Here is a 19,437-nt window from a genome sequence, read left to right as displayed (position 1 = left end):
ACCATACCAACCATTCCCACAACACAGACTAAGCATGATAATGCTATGGGGAAGGGAAAAATGGACATTTCCTAATTAAAACATAAGAAATGGAACGGTACATGAGCCTATAGCCATTTTTGATAGGTAGTTCAAAAAGATTAGGAACAAAAATATTGTTTAAGAGAAGGTGCAGCGGAAGCACTATTTAGTTGGTGAGGCGATTTGGTAGACAAAGTCTGATGTGCATGCTAGATATCCTTAATTTTTTTTGGCTCCAAGTACTTTCTTTTGCTTTATGATCGAGGGTGAACATGGTTTTTAGTGGTGGATAATGTAATAACCTGGTTGGTCATTATTAGAAATTTTTGTAAAATTATAATTTTATCCCTCCTGATGCCCTGAATCTTTTCTGAATTTGTTTTGAAAGTTTGTTCCGAACTTTGAGAGTAAGTTGTGAATATTGTAAGTTCTTGAGTTTATAAAGGGTAAAGTGATTAAAAGTGATTTTTAGTATATTTTGTAGTTTTGAGTGTCAAAATGAAATTTTGACAATTCCATTAGTCTCGAAATACGGAAATTGGTCTAAGAGAGTTGTGGGTTTCATATTCAAAGTCTTTTTGAGGATTGAGGGTTGAAAATTTAAGAAATTTTAACATTTGGAATGACTCTGGTCAACATTCAGGGTTCAGATATTTGGATCAGAATTGTGAGAATTTCAGTGGATTCGAGGGATGATTTTAGGCCTAAGTTAGGTCTTGGTTGAATTTTCAGAGGTTCCGAGCTTGATTTAACCTTTTCAGGCATTATGTTCTTTTTCGTGACACTCTCACGAGTTTTAGGTCAAGGCAGATTCTTGTTTTGATGGTTACATTCAGTTTGGAATGCCGAGTTTAATTGGATTGCACATGTGATTTGTATGTAAGGAGTTTTGAGTGAATCCCAAGGGTCCTTTGGGTGATTTTGAGTTGGTTGAATTTTGCTATTTTCTTCTATGCCCCGCTTTCATGAAGGGTCATCGCTTTCACAACCTTCGTGATAGAGAGAGTTGGCTCGCATCCGCGAAGGGGCAGGTAGTCTGACCAACACATTTGCGATGACCTGTTTGTGATTGCGACCTTCACGTTAGCGAGGACTGACCAGGTTTTCTAGGGTTCACTTTTGTGATATCAGAGACCCTTTTTGGCTTGGCATTTCGGGTATTAACCCCCATTTTGAATTTTGAAAAACCCCTGGGGGCAATTTTGAAGTGATTTCTTGTGCTAAATCATTAGGGTAAGCCTTTCACTACAAGAAAACTGTGAATTACTTGGGAATTTTACCTGGGGATTCTATCTTCAGGAATTTCCTACGAATTTACATGCAAAATTATAAAATTCCTAAGTTATGCAATATTTTACCTGTGTAAATTTTTTTCAAGGAAAATCTGCAGGTAAATTTGGCGCAAAAATATTACTTGGAGAACTAGTTGGGGAAATTAATCTGCACGTAATATTTTCGTAGGTAAATTCACAAGTAAATGAACAAAAAAATAAATTCCTTTATTATTTGGCAGAAAAATCCCCAAGTAAAACGACCTACGGATTTAGTTGGGGATGTTTAAAAAAATTAACTTTTTTAAGTTAGAGAATTACTTGGGAGTTTGTTTCTACGAATTTAGATATGGATTTATTTAATGAGACTTTACCCGAAAATTACATACAAGGGAAATTACTCAAGGTCTTTTCATTGCGAATTAGTTGGATTGCTTTAATTAGAAATTATGGGAACATTTTTGTACCGATAAGTTGGATAAACAACTTAAATATAGACAAAACAAATAGACATAAATAGAAAAAGGAAAAACAAATTAAATATAGAGAAAACAAAAGACAATAAAATAATTAATCCCTTCTCATCTCACAAATTTTTACCAAAAATTACTTGCGAATTTTCAGAATTTCTTGTGAAAAAATTCATAGGTAAATTACATGCGTAATTAATATCCCCAGATAACATACTTGGGAATTTTAAAAATCCGCAGGTAATAATTACCTACGAGCTTATTTCCAATGGATTTTGATTGGCAGGAAAATCCGCAACAAACTTTGATACCTGCAGATTTTGCTTTAAAATTCCCAAGAAAATCTCCATGTAATATGAGTTTTTCTATTAATGTTTGTGACCCTAAAATTTCAATTCCCTTTTATCATTTATAAATTTTAAGATCAAAGCTTGTTCTTTTGAGTGACAAATGACAAGGTTTTAGAAGAACTTGAGTTCTAAAATAAAATGGTGATTGTGAACTACTTTTAATTCCTTTTTCAAAATAGTTTTCACCAACGAGTTCATAATTCAATGGGTAACATTTTGAAGTAAAGATTATTTGATTCAGACCTCAATTTTGGAATTGGGGTTTTGAGTTGTTTTGACCCATTTTTTAAAAGAAAAAAGGGTAAAAAAATACTCTTCAACTTTGTTTTATTAGTTTACTATACATCTACTGTTAAAATAAAGTTATTCATATCCTCGCCGTCACTAATTTCACCATTTATACTCCTCAATTGACGAAAATCCCCAAATTAACTCAAATTAACCTGAATTTTAAAAAAAGAGCCATTCCTCATTTTAAACCCAATGCCCCATAGTATAACCCGTATAACTCATTCCACTTTTACACATTATTTCAAATTTTCCATATAACTCATTCCCCTTTATTCATTCACTTCTACTAAATTGTTCTTCATTTCCCTTACCCATTTAATGTGACTGATTGGATTAAGCAACACTCTGGTGGGCATATCCCTCTACTTAATCTTAATGGACAAGAGGAAACTGATGCATTCATTGCTTTTCATCCAGGTACTGCTTGACAACATCTTGATAACCTCTTTACTGGTTATTATTTAGAAGATTCTCAAGTTTCTGAGGTATCAAGGGATTATAGAAAGCTTTGTCTTGACTTTGCTATACCTGGATTATGTAAGAAAAAGGGTCATGGGGTTATCTATTTATTTTATTTTATTGGGTTTTTGCTTTTCTTAACTTTCTGTGCTGTAATTTTTAGTGATAATATCTTGATTCATATGCTTTTTGGAGCATTGCTAGGATTAACTTGGATGCAGATTTCTTACTTAGGTCGTGATTCTGGTCATTTCTTGATAATGACAAATAAGGGGTTCAATAAAATGATACAGCTTATGTCAGAGAAACATCTTTCTGGGATTACATTACTTGGTGGAAATGGACTCATAATGCTCATTATTATGTGGCTTGTAATAGCTTGGATTATGATCCTAATCTTCAGCACCTGCCAGTTTTCGCAGTATCTTCAAGTTTGTTTAAGTCATTGAATTCTACCTTCTATGGAAGAGAGTTAATGTTTGATTCCCTGGAAAAAATCTTTGTGCGCTATCAACATTTTACGTTTTATCCAATCTTTTGTGTTTCCTGGGTAAATTTGTTTGTACAGTTGTTGTTGTTGTTGTTCTTTAGAAGGAAAGTGCCTGATAAACTTTTGAACATATTGGGAAATGAAGAACAAACGTGAAGAAGTTAATGGGTAAGGGGGTAAAGGGGAATGGGTTATATGGAAAATTTGAAAGAATGGGTAAAAGGGTAGTGGGTTATATGGGTTATACTATGGGGCATTTGGTTTAAAATGGGAAATGGGTCTTTTTTTTTTAAAATCCGGATTAGTTAGAGTCAATTTGGTGATTTCCGTCAATTGAGGGTATAAATGGTGAAATAAATGACGGCGAGGGTATATATAACTTTGTTTTAACTGTAGGGGTATAATCAACTAATAAATCAAAATTGAGGGGTATTTTACCCTTTTCCCTTTTTAAAATGTATTATTTGGGTGTTCTTATTTCTAGAAACTTATTGTGATAACTTGATTGAACAGGATTGTGTGGCATTGTACATTGTTCAGAAAGGGAAGACTCGAGTCTTGGATTAACTTTTGATTGAATTGAGGCAAATGATCTTCTAAGCCCTATAAAACTTGTAGAATCTTGTATATCCGTTCATTGTGTATTGATTGATGATAAGCCTTGATTGCATGGTAGGGGACTTGAATTACTTGATTTGTTATCTCTTTCTTATGGTGTAAAATTACTCATTTGCATTGATTGTTGTGCACCGTGATGAGACATGTGATGATTATGCCGAAGGAAAATGGTTTTGACAAGTGATATTATATAAAACCTAAGGAAAATGGTTCTGTCTAGTGATATTGTACCGAAGAAAAATATTTCTGGAAAGTGATATTGTGCCAAACGAAAATGGTTTACTTGATACTTTTTGGTTGTTGAACTGTGACTGTTAAATTGCGATTGTTTAGCCTTGTGATTTGTGTATTTTAAAATTGTTCGGTTTGACTGATTTTTGTGCATGTTGTAGTTTGAGGAAGTTCAGTTGGATGAAAGGAGTACTCATATTCTAGCTTAATTTTGCTTTTTTTAGTAGGTTACTTGATGAGTACCATGTTATTTGGTACTCACTCCTTGCTTCTACACTTGTGTAGGTTCTACATATCCATGTGATTGTTTTTCTTCTATTTTTTAGGCTTTCGAAAGACATTTAGAGGCAGCTGCTTGTCATCCCAACGGACCCTCTTGTTCCTTGTTTTGTGCTTTGTTCTATTCTAGAGAAAAATACATTAAGACTTGTACTTATCTTTCAATTCCGTATAGTGGCATGTACACGTCACAATAAGGTTTTGGGGTTGTAACACCTTAGACATCGTTCAGTTTTTAGTTTTGGGTCACCTTCAAACGACCATAACTTTCGGCGCATAAAGAGTTAGGTGGCCCATGAGGTATCAAATCGAAGGTCTTTGACTCCTCTTTGCAGCACCACCGATTTTGCCAAACTCCGAGCTCGGATGAAGGAGTTATGCCCATTTGAGTACAACCTAGCTAATTTAGGAATTTCAACCGTTTTAAGAAGGGTATTTTGGTCTTTTCCTTACCCCCACTAAGCCTAAGCATTTTTCTCACCAAAATAGGGTCTAAACTGATTGAGATCAGTTTTGATTCAGTCTTAGACATATAGAAAGTTAGGGCAAGGTTCAAGAGGAGAAAAGAGAAGGTTTAAAGAGTTTATCAAGAAATTTGGGAAAATCGCCAAGAACTAGTTCTTTTGAGGTAGGTAAGCTTTCATAGTGTTTGGTTTTTTTACCCTCACACCAATCATGTAAAATTTTACCCATGAATTTGTTCTTCAAGTTGATTTGTTGAGTTCTTGAAAAGTTTCTTGAGTTTTAGTCGACAATGGAGGTCGTTGAATTCTTGAGGCGAGAGTTTTGCCAATGAGTGGAGTCAGATGATAGATTTTGTGTGGGTTTCATTGAAAATGTTCTGGGTTTATGAAATTTCGTGAAAATGGACCAGAGAATTGCATTGGGTATGGATTGAATCAATTTTGGGAGAGGAAGAAAAGATCAGACAAAAATATGCACCGAGGTCTGCATCGCGGAGGCGTTTTGAAATTTCAGTCTTCAGATAGTCACCCCCCTCTCAGCATCGTGGAGAGGATACGAGTCCTCTATCCCAAAATTTATTTCGCGGCCAAAAATTAAATCCTCCTCTGCGTCGTGCCAATGCTTTTTAGTTTTTGTCATCGCTCTCTTCTTATTACTAACTATCTGAGACTTCATTAATCATTGAGAGATCCTATATCCTAATCATAGCTCTTAAATTCACATTTCAAATTCAAGTAACATTAAGAGGAAAGTTTCAAGAAAGTTCTTTTGAGTCATTTTGAGAAGTCTTTTGCAATCATTTATAATTTGATTTAAGACTTGGGTAAATGAGTATGAAAATGAGGAGAGTTAACTTATATGTTTCAAATGAGTATAACGGGAACTAAGTATTCCCAAGTGTAATAGTTTTACATTTTAAACGAGAGAAACACTTATTTCTAAATGAGTTTATGAGGATTCTTGAGCACCACCTCTTTTAAGAGGATATGTTGAGTAATTATCTCAAATTGAGGAAGACTTATATTTTAAAAACATATGAGCACCGATATGGGGATGAGTTCAGACAACACAAAATCCTCATAAACCATATATGCCAACATGGGTATAGGGTCATACCTTTTAGATTATTCCTTATTGCTTGGAAGCACAACTTAGTAGATCCACTAAGTTGAGGTGTTTTATACCCCGGCAAGGTATAGGGAAGTTTTGGCAATGTGGGCGAGACGATATACCATCACGAAGGTCATAGTGAAGGTTATCGATTAGAGAATCTCCCAAATAAGAGTAGAGAGTTTATTTATTGTATTTTAATATATATTGAGTTGATATCTACTGTTATAAAAGTTTTATACATTGCATTCTTTTTCCATTGCTTTTATAATGAGTTGAGTTGAGTTAAGGTGAGTATGTCTTCCCTTTCTATCAATTAAGCTATATTTACTTTTGTTTCAGTTTTCCCCTTAAATGCTCCAGTATTCAAGGTACTAATGTCATTGGACCTGCATCTTTTTATGATGCAAATATAGGTGGTCATGGTCATCCTCTGACTCATTGTTGATCCCATTGCATTCCAGATAACTTTCGTGAGCCTCTTTGCTTTCTGTAGGGCATCACATTATGGTTTTTTTCTTGTTAGGTTGTCGGGGGTCTTTTCCCGACATCCATCGTATATTTAGAGGCTTCACAAACAGTAGTAGTTACCGACTCTTTTTACCGTTTCCCTTGTTTATGTTTTAAAGTCTTGGAGTTGAATAGTTATGTTTATTAGAGTATTTCAGACAATTTGAGTTAAACTACTTTATTAATGAGATATCGTGAGTTAATAACTAAATATGAGTTCCTATGTTGCTGAGTAAGTCTTCCTCTGAGTATTGAGCCATGCCAAGTGTTTGCTTGGGGACCAACGGTGGTTCTCGAGTGCCGGTCACGTCCAGGGTGTAGGCTCGAGGCGTGACAAACTTGGTATCATAACACATAATTCAAGAGTCCTAGGGTATCTATGAAGCCGTGTCTTTGGATTCCTTGTTATCGGTGTGAAGCGCTTCATCTATAATTAGGAGGCTACAACATTTAAGAAACATTTCACTTCTTCTTACCATTTTTCGCGCGATAGAGTTCAACTATATAAAAGTTTCTTCTAATTCGTACTTGCATGTGTAATTTCATATCATTCCTCCAAAACGAGTTGTTCGAGGACGTCCTACAAGGAGAAATGTTGATCTTCAAGATTAAGATGTACTCAATGCAACAGAAGTGCAACCCCCTCAACGAGAAGTTACAAATGTTGAGTTCCAGGATGCTATAAGGATGTTGACTCAAACTGTGGCCAATCAAGCTGGTCAACTTATCCCGCTAGAGCGTCGCCGCCCTGGCGGCATCTGCCCCGCTCTTGCGGGATGGAGACCCAATTTCCCTGACATTTTTCCTTTCTTAATTAACGACGGTTTGGGTCATTACGCTTTCTATTTATGAAAATATATATACTTGTCTCCTTCCCTATATATAGACCCCAAATCTGTCTTCTTTTACCATAGGATTATTTGTGAGTGATTTAAGATTTTAGATTAGAAAAAAAAAGAAGAGAAAAAGATGAGTGGAACAAATGGTTGTCTTGTAAAGTGTTCTTCTTTCTCTGTTCTGGATCAATGAGTTTTCTTTTACAATTTTAATTCATTTTTCTTAAAAAATTTCATATAAGTTATAAGCTTATTGTCTTCATCTATCCACATGAGTCAATTTTTTTATATATGAAATCATCAATTTCAATTTACTTAATTTTGAGCATTCTATTACATTTTGAGCCCTCCAAATGTCATGGGGTGTAATATGTCAGAATGAGATAATTTTGCTTCAATGGCCTTTTTCGAGCGATCATTTAAATTATGTCTTTGGTTAGCCAAGTGGACTAATTTTTCTCCAATGGCCTTTACTAGGGTCCTATTACCCCCGGGGGCCCTTTTCCCCCCCCCCCCCCACCATAAACAAATTTAAAATGGAATAAAAATACTACAAATGCTGCCATGTCATAGAGAGTTTGCACCATCTCTCGAAGGCAAATGATGAGAGCACAAATTGGACACATGTCATTTTTTGATTGGTAACTTTATAATTAGTTAATACACATATTTATTGATTATAAAACTTATATATGTTTAATTAATTTTATTTGATAAATATTTATTTAATTTCTTTCTCACTTTACACTATTTTTAATTAATTATCTTTTCACTTTTAATTATTTTAAAAAAAATATGTGTATTATTTTTTAAAAATAATTTTAAAGTGTCCTTTAATTTTAAGGTTTTAATTTTTTTTTATGTTTTATTTGATTTTCTTCACCGAATGAACTTTTAATGCTAAACTTCAAATAATTTTCAAATTCAAATGGAGTAGAAAATCAAGAGGTTTTAATCTCCAGAAACCAAAAATACAACATTGGTTCTAGTTAGCGTGAAGTTTTTATAATTTTTAAATCATTTAGCCTTAATATTCCTGGCGAATTTTTATATTCTTCAAACCAAATGCACATTCAAATATATTTGGTGATGTTTTTATAATCTTCAAATAAAAGGAGTAGAAAATCACAAGATTTTAGTCTCCATAAATCACACACAATCAAATATCGCATGGTGTGGAAAACTACAAAAATAAATTAGTCTCCAAACAGAATAAAAATATATTCTGAGATCATCACATAAAGAACATCTATCCTAACATTTATAAAATAAATCTCATAACTTATAAAGGTGAAATTGAAATAAACAAGGAAAATAAAGATAGAGCTCAATTTTTACTCCCACTGAATCATATCTATCTGCCAGTAATAATGATGTCATGCAAGTCACTTTTGTTGTTGTCGAACGTCTCTTGGGTCTTTATCCATGATCGATTTATTTGGATTAAAATCATAGAAAGATACTTACATTATTGGATGTAACACACACAAAAGCATTTCTCTACCCAATTTTATCACAACGGAGAATAAAACTATTAAGCCAATAACAAATTATTTAACTTAATCATCTTTATTTTGATCAAGGTTATAGTCAAAAACAATAAGAAATTACTGTGTAGAAGTGTAAGATTCCTTCATCATGTACTTACTTGGAAATACTAGAATCATATAAATACCACAACAACGAAGTTTACGATATGTCGTGCCCCAATCCAAAAATCTATCCAAAACAAATTATAAGAACACAAACTCCTATTTCCATGATAAATTTCCCTCTATCAAAAGAACCAAAAAAGATCCAAAAATATAATAATTTCCTTAAAATTGTAGTTCAACCTATATTAATAAGATACTTATAACAATAACTTTGAAGAACATGGTAAGAAACAACAAAGTCTAAAGAATAGTTTAAAAACTAGAAACTTAAAACTAGCAAAGAAAATAGAATCTAAAACATATTAGAAATATTATCAAAAATACATTTTCTCACAGAAGAAAATCGAGGCCGCATAGTGTGTCCTTCAGGAATTTATTAACCTCAAGTACCCGAGGTTAATGAAATATATCCTCCCATAATATAATGATCTTACTGACTAGTGTCAATGAACCACTCATCGTTACCTAAAATGATGGTGTCACTGAAGCACTCAACAATAGTAAAGTATACTTATAATACTAGTATTAGTACTAGATTTAATAGAAGAACAAGAAGAAATCCAAAAATTCATTGTCGAAAAATAAGAGGAAACCTCTCTATTAATAGACAACAAAGAGTAGTGTGAACAGGTTTTTATTGTGCCTTATCGAAAATGTCACAACTCTTTGGGAAAAGTCAAAAGTCATAACCCTTCGTAAAAGTCACAACCTTACGAAAAAGTCACAACTTTCATAAAAGTCACAATTGTTCAGAAATGTCACAACTCTTCATAAAAGTCACAACTTTTCGTAAAAATCACAATTCTTCATTCATAATTCTACATAAAAGTCATAACTCTTCATTTTTTATGTACACCTTTTAAAACCCAACCGCCACAAAAATAGTTCCTTTCTATATATATATAATACTTGTTTCCTTCCTTATATATAGACCCCAAATCTGTCTTCTTCTCCCATAGATTTATTTGTGATTGATTTAAGATTTTAGATTGGAAAGAAAAAGAGGAGAAAACAATGAGTGGAAATGATGGTTTTCTTGTCAAGTGTTCTTCATTCCCTTGTGCAACTCCAGAAAATGACAGAAGGGACAATTCCCCCACTTTTGTTCTGGATCAATGAGTTTTCTTTTACAATTTTAATTCATTTTTCTTTGAATTTTACATTTAAGTTATAAGTTTATTGTTTTTATCTGTCCTCATGAGTAATTTTTTTTATATATGAAATCATCAATTTTGATTTACTCAATGTTGAGCGATGTTGACACCCAATTTTGGACCTCCACATTTTATATTAATCGCCGAGCTTCTTCAATTTCAAACAATTTGCAAGTTATTTCAAATAGTTTGTCGTTTTATACTTTTTTAAATAATGCATATGTTCTATATAAATATGTGTCTAATTAATATATTTTATGAATATTCAAAAATCATCTCAAAAATATATTTTTTTAATTAAATATTTGGTTAATCATTTTTAGTTATATAATAGCTTACGTTTTAAATTGTTTAGTTTATAACTAAGTTAATTATTTTATTTCCTTAAGGTTAAGAAGCTCATTATTTAATTTATATAAATTTGTCTTGTTTAATTTTTGGCTAAATTAGTTGGCCTATTGTCTAATTATTTTTTTTAGCCAAATCTATCAAATTGGTTTCGATCCATTGAGAGACCAGATTTTGGGCCATTTTGTCAACCCAAATCACTTTCCATCAGCCCCCCATTTACCATTCAATTCCAGGAACCCATCAGCAAACATTACAACATACAATACATACGTACACCAATGCCTCCATTAACCCAAGCCCAACTGTTACAACAATACCCGGCCCAATACTCCTCTTCAACAAGAGACCAGTGCATACAATTCTCAGACGTTAACAGTTGCTCAAAACGACAACCAGCAGTAGCTAACGTTACAGTAAAATACACGGCGTCCTATCTCCAACGTTCACAAAGGAAGGACACGGCGCCAAGTAAACGAAAAGCAGAACGCTGCGTCTCCCTTGTTGTCTTCTCTCGTGTCCCTCTCAAGTCGTACATCGCAGCAGCAGAGGAGCAGGGCACGCATTTCTCCCCTTTCCTCTTCCGAAATAGGGCGAATTTCAGAAAAAAGGTTGCTTCCCTGAAATGGTGAAAGAGTTTTGGCGTTTTGAATTCGAAATGGGCCTTGAATCTGTTTTTTCATCCGTTTACCCCCAAAGATTGGGAACGCTAAAACCCCCTATATATTTTCCCTCTTAGTCACGGTTGAAAAGGGGAGACAAATTGGAGATTTTAGTTGGAATTTGATAGGAACACAAAGCTATTGGTCAAAGACTTGTATAAAACATTTGGAGAGAAAATTAGGAAGAAAAGTTGAAAAAGTAAGGCAAGAAAATTGAAGAAAACTTGGCATTCTTTCACTGGTATTAAGAGGAAAAGAAATAGATATAGGATATGTAAGGAAGAACTAATCCTAGTCTAAGCTCTACTCCCCTGTTTTCGCTTGGCATAAACTTGCGAGAGGTCCCGAGATTTCGTTCATTTTTTGCTTGCTGTCCGCTTTTGGGTTCGTACATGTGCTCGTGTGGTGGAAGTTGTCTCTGTAGCTTCCTAGTTGTCCCAGTCGCTGCTCCAAAAAAGGTAACTTCGCCTCTAACATTCTATTTTCAATATGGTGTGTTGTGTGTTCAATACTTGATATGAGTTTGTTATTAAGAACGTTTGGTTCCCTTGCTTTTAGGCCTTTGCCTTAATACTGATTTCCTGTGCGTTTTTTTTAGCAGTAGGCATGATTCGACCATCAATGAAGTCACTTTAGTATTATATATTGGTCGTTATATTCATTAGCTTGGTTTTGTATCTATGAAGCTAGCTAATTTGCTACTTGGTGTTGCTCGTATGTTTTAGGACTGATTTTCCTTACTTTGTTCTCATTAGTAAACCTCTTAACTTGTTAGTCTTGTTGTTCAAGCTCATAAAAATGATTAGGAGGTTATGGAATTTGCTTCAACAATTACCGAAGTAGTATCGTTATTGTTGTTATTTCTGTATATGTTTTCCAGTTAGCTTAGGACTATGTATATGTTGCTTTTCTTTTCTTCACTTGTCCAATTTAAGTGAACTTGTTCTCTTCTCTGTTTCGAATATGTCCAGTTGCAGCTCTATGTTATTCATAATTTGTTATTTTTTCTCTTTATTTTACACTAGTTAAGTCCTTATGCTAATACTGATTCGAATTTAAGATAGATTATGTAGCCATCCTTTTGTATACGTGTCCATCTTCTAATACATTTACTTGCAATTTGAGCTTACTGTTGCCTACAATATTATTAAAAAGAGTATTGATTAAAATTATTATCTCCATTTGCTCCATTATCTTGTGAAATCTTATCTTCTCCATCTAATTCTTATTATATGTTGTGCATGAATGAACCTCATCGCATGAGTCCATTGGGATTCCGTCTCCTATTGCATTTCCCCTAAATTGGGCCAAGCCCAAAATCCTCTTGCGTCTGCCTCGTTATGAAAGCTGAAGTGCAGGGCTGGAGACTGATGTATAGCTGCCCGAAAGTCCAAAAAGCAGGCAGTATACGCGTTATATACAGAGGAACCCTTAATGGGCCTTGAAGGCCCAAGTCCCTATCTATTCGGGTCTACTCCATCGAATTAGGAGCAAAGTGTGTGAATTTTTGAGTTGGAAGTTTAACATGGATTTCGGAAAGTCCAAAAGCAGGCTGTATACACGTTATATATAGAGGAATATGCAAAATATATGCAGAATATACAATGATATACAGGTCGAATGCGGAAATACTAGGCATAAATTCGAAATACAATTGCTGGAAGTTGACACGGGCTGTTTACATTCGGTATACAGCCCAAGATACAGGAAACGGGGCTGATATACGAGCTGTATGCACTGATATACAACTTGTGTATACAAAAACAGGAATTGGTTTAAAGTCCAAAAAATCAGCATCTTTGGCCCAATGCTTCTGGGCATTAATAGGCCCAAATTTGATTATTTCCTTTCCCTCTCTTATTTATTTTATTGTATTTGACTAACACCTTAATTATCTTATGGTTTAATTTGATTAAATTCCCAAGGATGGTCATTTCATTTTATTTTTTTCCAAATTAAAGTATATATATATTTTATTACTGAGTTCTTATTTTACTATTAGTTTTGTCAATACTTAAATTATTTCCCTTTAGAAAAATCCTCCTTTAGTTTATTTCCCCTTGAAAAAAATAATTAATTAAAAAAAAAAGAAAAAAAAGAAAAGAAATAAATGAGTTCTTTACTTAGTTAAAAATTTTGAAAATTAGTCGAAGTCATTTTTTGTCAAATCGCCGGTCAACCTCAAGTTAGCGGACATTCCGAGTGCCTAACACCATCTCGGAATGTACATTTGAACTCGAATCCTTTTTCAATTGATTTTATATGTTTAAGTCTTTTGAAAACCTTAAGTGTTTTGTCTTGATTTTTTACTAAAAAATTAAATGGCGACTCTGTTCTTTTGAAAATTCGATTTCTCTTAAATCATAAGTTTAATCGATTTTTTGAAAACCTAGTCATTTTTCTTTTATTTTATTTTTCGAGTAAAACAAGCGCTCTATTGTATTTTGTGCCCTCAAAATGTCATTGAGTCTAATGTGTCAGAATGAGATAATTTTTCTCTAATGGCCTTTTCCAAGCGATTGTTTAAATTATGTCTTTGGTTAGCCATGTGGACTAAATTTATCTAGAAAAATATATTCATTTACCGACTTTTAGAGAAGATTTTAACCATTAAGATAAATGGGGGAAAACATTTATAGAGATGCCTTAGAAATTATCAGACGGTGCAAACCATTGTGTCCTTATAGAATCCTTCCCTATTGAACTAGCTAGCTTTGGGATTGATTAAATCTCTCTCAAGATTAGTTCCATTTTGGTACAATTTGTTGAAATGCTCAATTCTTTGTTGGAATACTAATTTGAGATTTCATTTTTGTGTGTGTGGATAGTGGTGATCCAACAATGTATGAGCCATATTGGAGAAAAATGGGGCACAAGTGTGACATACCATTTAGTGGTGATGATTCATTGAGTTATTTTGCTAATGGTAAGAGCTTGTGTTGGTTCTTGGAGTCAAAACTAGAGGAACAAATTAAGAGGATGCACAATGTAGTTGGAAATGCAATTGTGGATGATCATTATATTGTTGTTGGCACTGGATCAAGCCAGCTTGTGCAGGCTGCCCTTTATGTTCTTTCACCATCTGATCAACTTGAACCAATCAGTGTAGTTTCAGCTACACCTTTTTATTCGGTACACATTTATACGATATATTTTTATTTAAATTCTAAAGGATATGCTATGCTCAATTAAATTAGCAGTATGAAGATATGGTTCTTGGCACATGCTAGATCCAATAAATATAACATTCTCTTTTCCATTGCTGGATTTTAAATTCGAAATTTCAGGAGTCACAATCAACTTCAGTAATCACTAGGTCACACCCTTAAAAAGAAAACATGAATCATAGTTCTGGGAACACATCTTGTGACTAAATAAGTCAAATTTAAAAGTGACATTTTTTGATCAATTATTAATATTTTTTGTCTTTTTGCAGGCATATCCTAATGTGACTGATTTTGTGAGGTCAAGACTACACAAATGGGCAAGAGATGCAAAAACTTTTGAGAAATATGGACCTTATATTGAGTTGATTACATCTCCAAATAATCCTAATGAAATTATTAGAGAGCCTGTAGTTAATGGAGATCAAGGGAAATTAATCTTCGATTTAGCTTATTATTGGCCACAGTATACTGCTATCACCTTACCTGCCAACCATGATGTTATGCTCTTTACTATTTCCAAATGCACTGGCCATGCTGGTTCCAGAATTGGGTATGTTTTTCAAAAAGTGAAATCACAATCACAAAATTAGAACATATTTCAATTTATCACTTATTATAATTTTATTTGCATGTAGTTGGGCACTTGTTAAGGACAAAGAGGTGGCAAGAAAGTTGACAAAGTTCATGGAGATTCGTACAATTGGTGTATCAAAAGAAACTCAACTTAGAGCTGCTAAAATTCTTGAAGTGGTCTCTAATAGCTGTTTGGATTTCACATTGGAAAATTTCTTTAAATATAGTCAGTCTCTTATGATTGACAGATGGCAGAGGTTAAGACAAGTTGTTATGGACAATGACCTTTTTGTCATACAAAATTACCCTCCTCAGTATTGCCTCTGTGCCAAAGACTTGTGTGAATCACACCTTGGTAATCACAAAAATATTACAACGTAACATTTTCATTTTAGTTTATTTAAAAAATAATGTAACCTCATATACTTGAAATTTCTTTACTTCTTAAACTATATTATCGATATATATTTGAAAAGGTTTTCTTTCTTTTGAATTTGAAATTCATATTGTTTTGTTGAAACAACTTTTGCATGGCTAATTTGCAAAGGGGGTGAAGAAGAGGATTGTGAGAAGCTTCTTAAAGAACACAAGATTCAAACAAGGAGTGGAAGAAGATTTGGAAGTGATTCAAGAAATGCTAGGATAAGTATGCCGAGTAGAGATGAAGACTTCAATATTTTTCTGAAGAGACTCATGGTTATTCAAGGATCTACAAATCGAACACAAGACATTTATGCATGAAATATTACTTTAGAGACATTATATGTGTTGAAGAGTACAATAATTTTCTTTATTGATAGAACTTCATTGATTAATGCCAAAAAGTGAATTATTCTATTGAATTTTATGATATTAGATGCGAAACGTCTATTCTTCAATTAACTGAAGTGTGTATTAAAGTATGTTATATTTGAATTACTTTTAGAATTGTATTAATGTCTAATATGAAGTAACAATACATACTCAACATAATATATTGATAATTAAGTAATGTATCCAAATAAAGATTACATGTATTTAATCAGATATCGTAAGAATCAAAATTAAAATTAATTTATATATAGAAGAAAAGGAAAAAGAAAAACCATTGGTGTGAACAAATGAAAGAGAGATAGAAACCCCACTCTTTCATAACAACATTACAAACAATGCTTTTATAGATGTCTAAAGATATTTCTAGAGTAATCTCTTATAAATGATTTCACACACAATATGACCTTAATAAAAAAAAAAACTAAAGGCATGCATAGTCAGGCTAAGGTGTAACAACTTGAATAAGGTTAACTCATAAGGTTATAGTTAATACTCATATCAATAGATAATCAAGTCACACAACACAATAAATCTAGCCAATGCAATGCAATAAGATGATGAAATGATGTGGTTGAATCAAGGTTATCGCAGAACCTATTGTATACCACCTTGCCAAGCTTTAACTTCTCGAAAAAGACCCAAGGGGGACTCACAGTCCATATTACAATCTCAAAATCACAATATCTCATCAACTTGTCACCTATCTCGTGGTCAATGATAAATGTAAGGTGTCTCATTTTCTTTTTAAAATAAATATCTTTTCTCCACTTTCTCATATTTCCATGAACAATGATATGTCAAATAAGGATGAATGCATCATTACACATACAACACAAATGCATAAATAATTCATCGAACATTTTGAATCTCTAACCGACACTCAGAATTAAAAATGTTGACCAAAGTCAACTATACTAATAATTCTCGACTCAAAAGGGCCAAAATCACCAAAAACACATATGATTGCATCGGAGACCACACCTACCATTCCCACAACACAAACTAAGCATGATAACGCTATGGGGAAGGGAAAAATGGTCATTTCCTAATTATAACATATGAAATAGGACACTGCATGAGCCTATAGCCATTTTGAATAGGCAGGTAAAAAAGATTAGTAGTATTAAATGTGATATTTAGTATATTTAGTAGTATCGAATGTCTCAGTCTCAAAATATGGAAATTTGTCTAAGAGGGTTGTGGGTTTCATATTCAGAGTCTTTTTTGAGGATTGGGGCGGGGTTGAAAATTTGTGAATTTTAACCTTTGGATTGTCTTTGGTCAATATTTGAGGTTTGGATATTCAGATCAGAACTGTGAGAGTTCCATTGGATTGGAGGGATGATTTTAGGCCTACGTGAGGTCTTGGTTGTGTTTTCAGAGGTTTCGAGCTTGATTTAACCTTTTCTGGAGTTATGTTCTTTTTCTTGAGACTCCCACGAGTTTTAGGTCAAGGATACCTCAGATTCTTGTTTCGATGGTTCCATTGAGTTTGGAATACCGAGTTTAATTGGATTTCATATGTGATTTGTATGTACAGAGTTTTGAGTGAATCCCAAGGGTCCTTTTGGTGATTTTGATCTGGTTGAATTTTGCTATTTTCTTCTATGCCCCGCTTTCTTGAAGGGTCATTGCTTTCACACCCTTCGTGATATAGAGAGTTGGCTCGCATCCGCGAAGGGGCTGGTAGTATTATAAACACATTCGCAATGAATGGTTTGTGATCGCAACCTTCACGTTGTCGAGGACTGGTTCACCAAAGCGAAGGCCAGGTTTTGTGGTGTTCACTTTTGCGAACCAGAGGTGGCTTTTGCGATATCAAAGACCCTCTTGGGCTTGTCATTTCGGGGATTTACCCCCATTTTGAATTTTGGAGAACCCTGGAGGCGATTTTGATATGATTTCTTGTGCTAAATCATTAGGGTAAGCGTTTGTGACCCTAAAACTTCAATTCCCATTTATCATTTATAAATTTTAAGATCAAAACCTGTTCTTTTGATTGAAAAATGACAAGGTTTTAGAAAAGCTTCAGTTCTAAAATAAAATGGTGATTCTGAACAGCTTTTAATTCCTTTTTCCAATAGTTTTCACCAATGAGTTCCAAATTCATTAGGTTCATTTTGAAGTAAAGATTATTTGATTCAAACCTCAATTTTGGAATTGGGGTTTCGAGTTGTTTTTACACATTTTTTAAAAGGAAAAAGGGTCAAAAATACTCTTCAACTTTGTTTTATTAGTTGACTATACGTCTACCGTTAAAATAAAGTTAGGCATACCCTTGCCATCACTAATTTCACCATTTATACCCCCTCCAATTGACGGAAATCACCAAGTTAGCTCAAATTAACCTGAATTTTCAAAAAAGACTCATTCCTCATTTGAAACCCAATGCCCCATAGTATACACCGTATAACTCATTCCCCTTTTACCCATTATTTCAAATTTTCCATATTACTCATTCCCCTTTGCCCATTAACTTCTACTAAATTGTTCTTTATTTCCCTTACCCATTTAATGTAAGTGATTGGATTAAGCAACACCCTGGTGGGGATATCCCTTTACTTAATCTTAATGGACAAGAGGCAACTGATGCATTCATTGCTTTTCATCCATGTACTTCTTGGAAACATCTTGATAACCTCTTTACTGGTTATTAGTTAGAAGATTCTCAGGTTTCTGAGGTATCAAGGTATTATAGAAAGCTTAGTGTTGACTTTGTTAAAGCTGGACTGTTTAAGAAAAAGGTTCATGGGGTTATGTATTTATTTTGTTTTATTAGGTTTTTGCTTTTCTTGACTTTCTATGCTATAATTTTTAGTGGTAATTACTTAATTCATATGCTTTTTGGAGCATTGTCGGGGTTAACTTGGATGCAGATTTCTTACTTGGTTCGTGATTCTGGTCATTACTTGATTATGAAAAATAAGGGGTTCAATGAAATGATACAGATTATGTCAATGAAACGTCTTTTTAGGATTCACATTACTTGGTGGAAATGTACTCATAATGCTCATTATGTGGCTTGTAATAGCTTGGATTATGATCCTGATCTTCAGAACCTGCCAGTTCTCATAGTATCTTCAAGTCTATTTAAGTCATTGAATTCTACCTTCTATGGAAGACAGTTAATGTTTGATCCCTTGGAAAAATTCTTTGTGAGCTATCAACATTTTACGTGTTATCCAATCTTTTGTGTTTCTAGGGTGAATTTGTTTGTACAGCCGTTGTTGTTGTTGTTCTCTAGAAGGAAAGTGCCTGATAGACTTTTGAACATATTGGGAAATGAAGAACAAAAAGAAGTTAATGAGTAAAGGGGAATGGGTTATATGGAAAATTTGAAAGAATGGGTAAAAGGGAAATGGGTTATACTATGGGGAATTTGGTTTAAAATGGGAAATTGGCCTTTTTAAAAAAAAATTCGGATTAATTTGAGTCAATTTGGGGATTTCCATCAATTTAGGGTATAAATGGTGAAATTAATGACGGCGAGGGTATATATAACTTTGTTTTAACTGTAGGGTATAATCAATTAATAAATCAAAATTGAGGTGTATTTTTTACCCTTTTCCCTTTTTAAAATGTATTATTTGGGTGTTCTTGTTTCTAGAAACTTATTGTGATTACTTGATCGAACTAGATTGTGTGGCATTGTACATTGTTCAGA

General features: G+C 33.5%; 1 protein-coding gene and 2 pseudogenes across 1 annotated transcript; all 3 read left to right on the top strand.

The window, feature by feature from the left end:
• Nucleotides 1-2,720: 2,720 nt before the first annotated feature.
• On the top strand, nucleotides 2,721-3,508 carry LOC102587992 (delta(8)-fatty-acid desaturase-like; annotated as a pseudogene).
• Nucleotides 3,509-12,824: 9,316 nt separating this feature from the next.
• On the top strand, nucleotides 12,825-15,701 carry LOC102587670 (L-tryptophan--pyruvate aminotransferase 1-like). The gene is made up of 5 exons (XM_006362407.1): nucleotides 12,825-12,993; nucleotides 14,024-14,352; nucleotides 14,657-14,937; nucleotides 15,023-15,312; nucleotides 15,481-15,701. Exons 1-5 carry the CDS (start codon nucleotides 12,825-12,827, stop codon nucleotides 15,699-15,701), a joined length of 1,290 nt encoding a protein of 429 aa, XP_006362469.1.
• Nucleotides 15,702-18,289: 2,588 nt separating this feature from the next.
• Nucleotides 18,290-19,084, top strand: LOC102587351 (delta(8)-fatty-acid desaturase-like; annotated as a pseudogene).
• The last annotated feature ends 353 nt before the right edge of the window (nucleotides 19,085-19,437 follow it).

Source organism: Solanum tuberosum, unplaced genomic scaffold (genome assembly GCF_000226075.1).
Source record: "Solanum tuberosum cultivar DM 1-3 516 R44 unplaced genomic scaffold, SolTub_3.0 scf00405, whole genome shotgun sequence".
Taxonomy (NCBI): domain Eukaryota; kingdom Viridiplantae; phylum Streptophyta; class Magnoliopsida; order Solanales; family Solanaceae; genus Solanum; species Solanum tuberosum.
Note: the sequence above shows the minus strand (reverse complement) of the source record. Positions and strands in the feature narration are given on the sequence as shown.

What these genes read in the sequence shown, in the direction of transcription:
- LOC102587670 (XM_006362407.1), top strand. Translation starts at nt 12,825, where the DNA reads ATGATATACAGGTCGAATGCGGAAATACTAGGCATAAATTCGAAATAC. An exon ending in CATGCTGGTTCCAGAATTGG is followed by an intron (nt 14,938 to 15,022) that starts GTATGTTTTTCA and finishes ATTTGCATGTAG; the next exon opens with TTGGGCACTTGTTAAGGACA. An exon ending in AGACTTGTGTGAATCACACC is followed by an intron (nt 15,313 to 15,480) that starts TTGGTAATCACA and finishes GTTTTGTTGAAA; the next exon opens with CAACTTTTGCATGGCTAATT.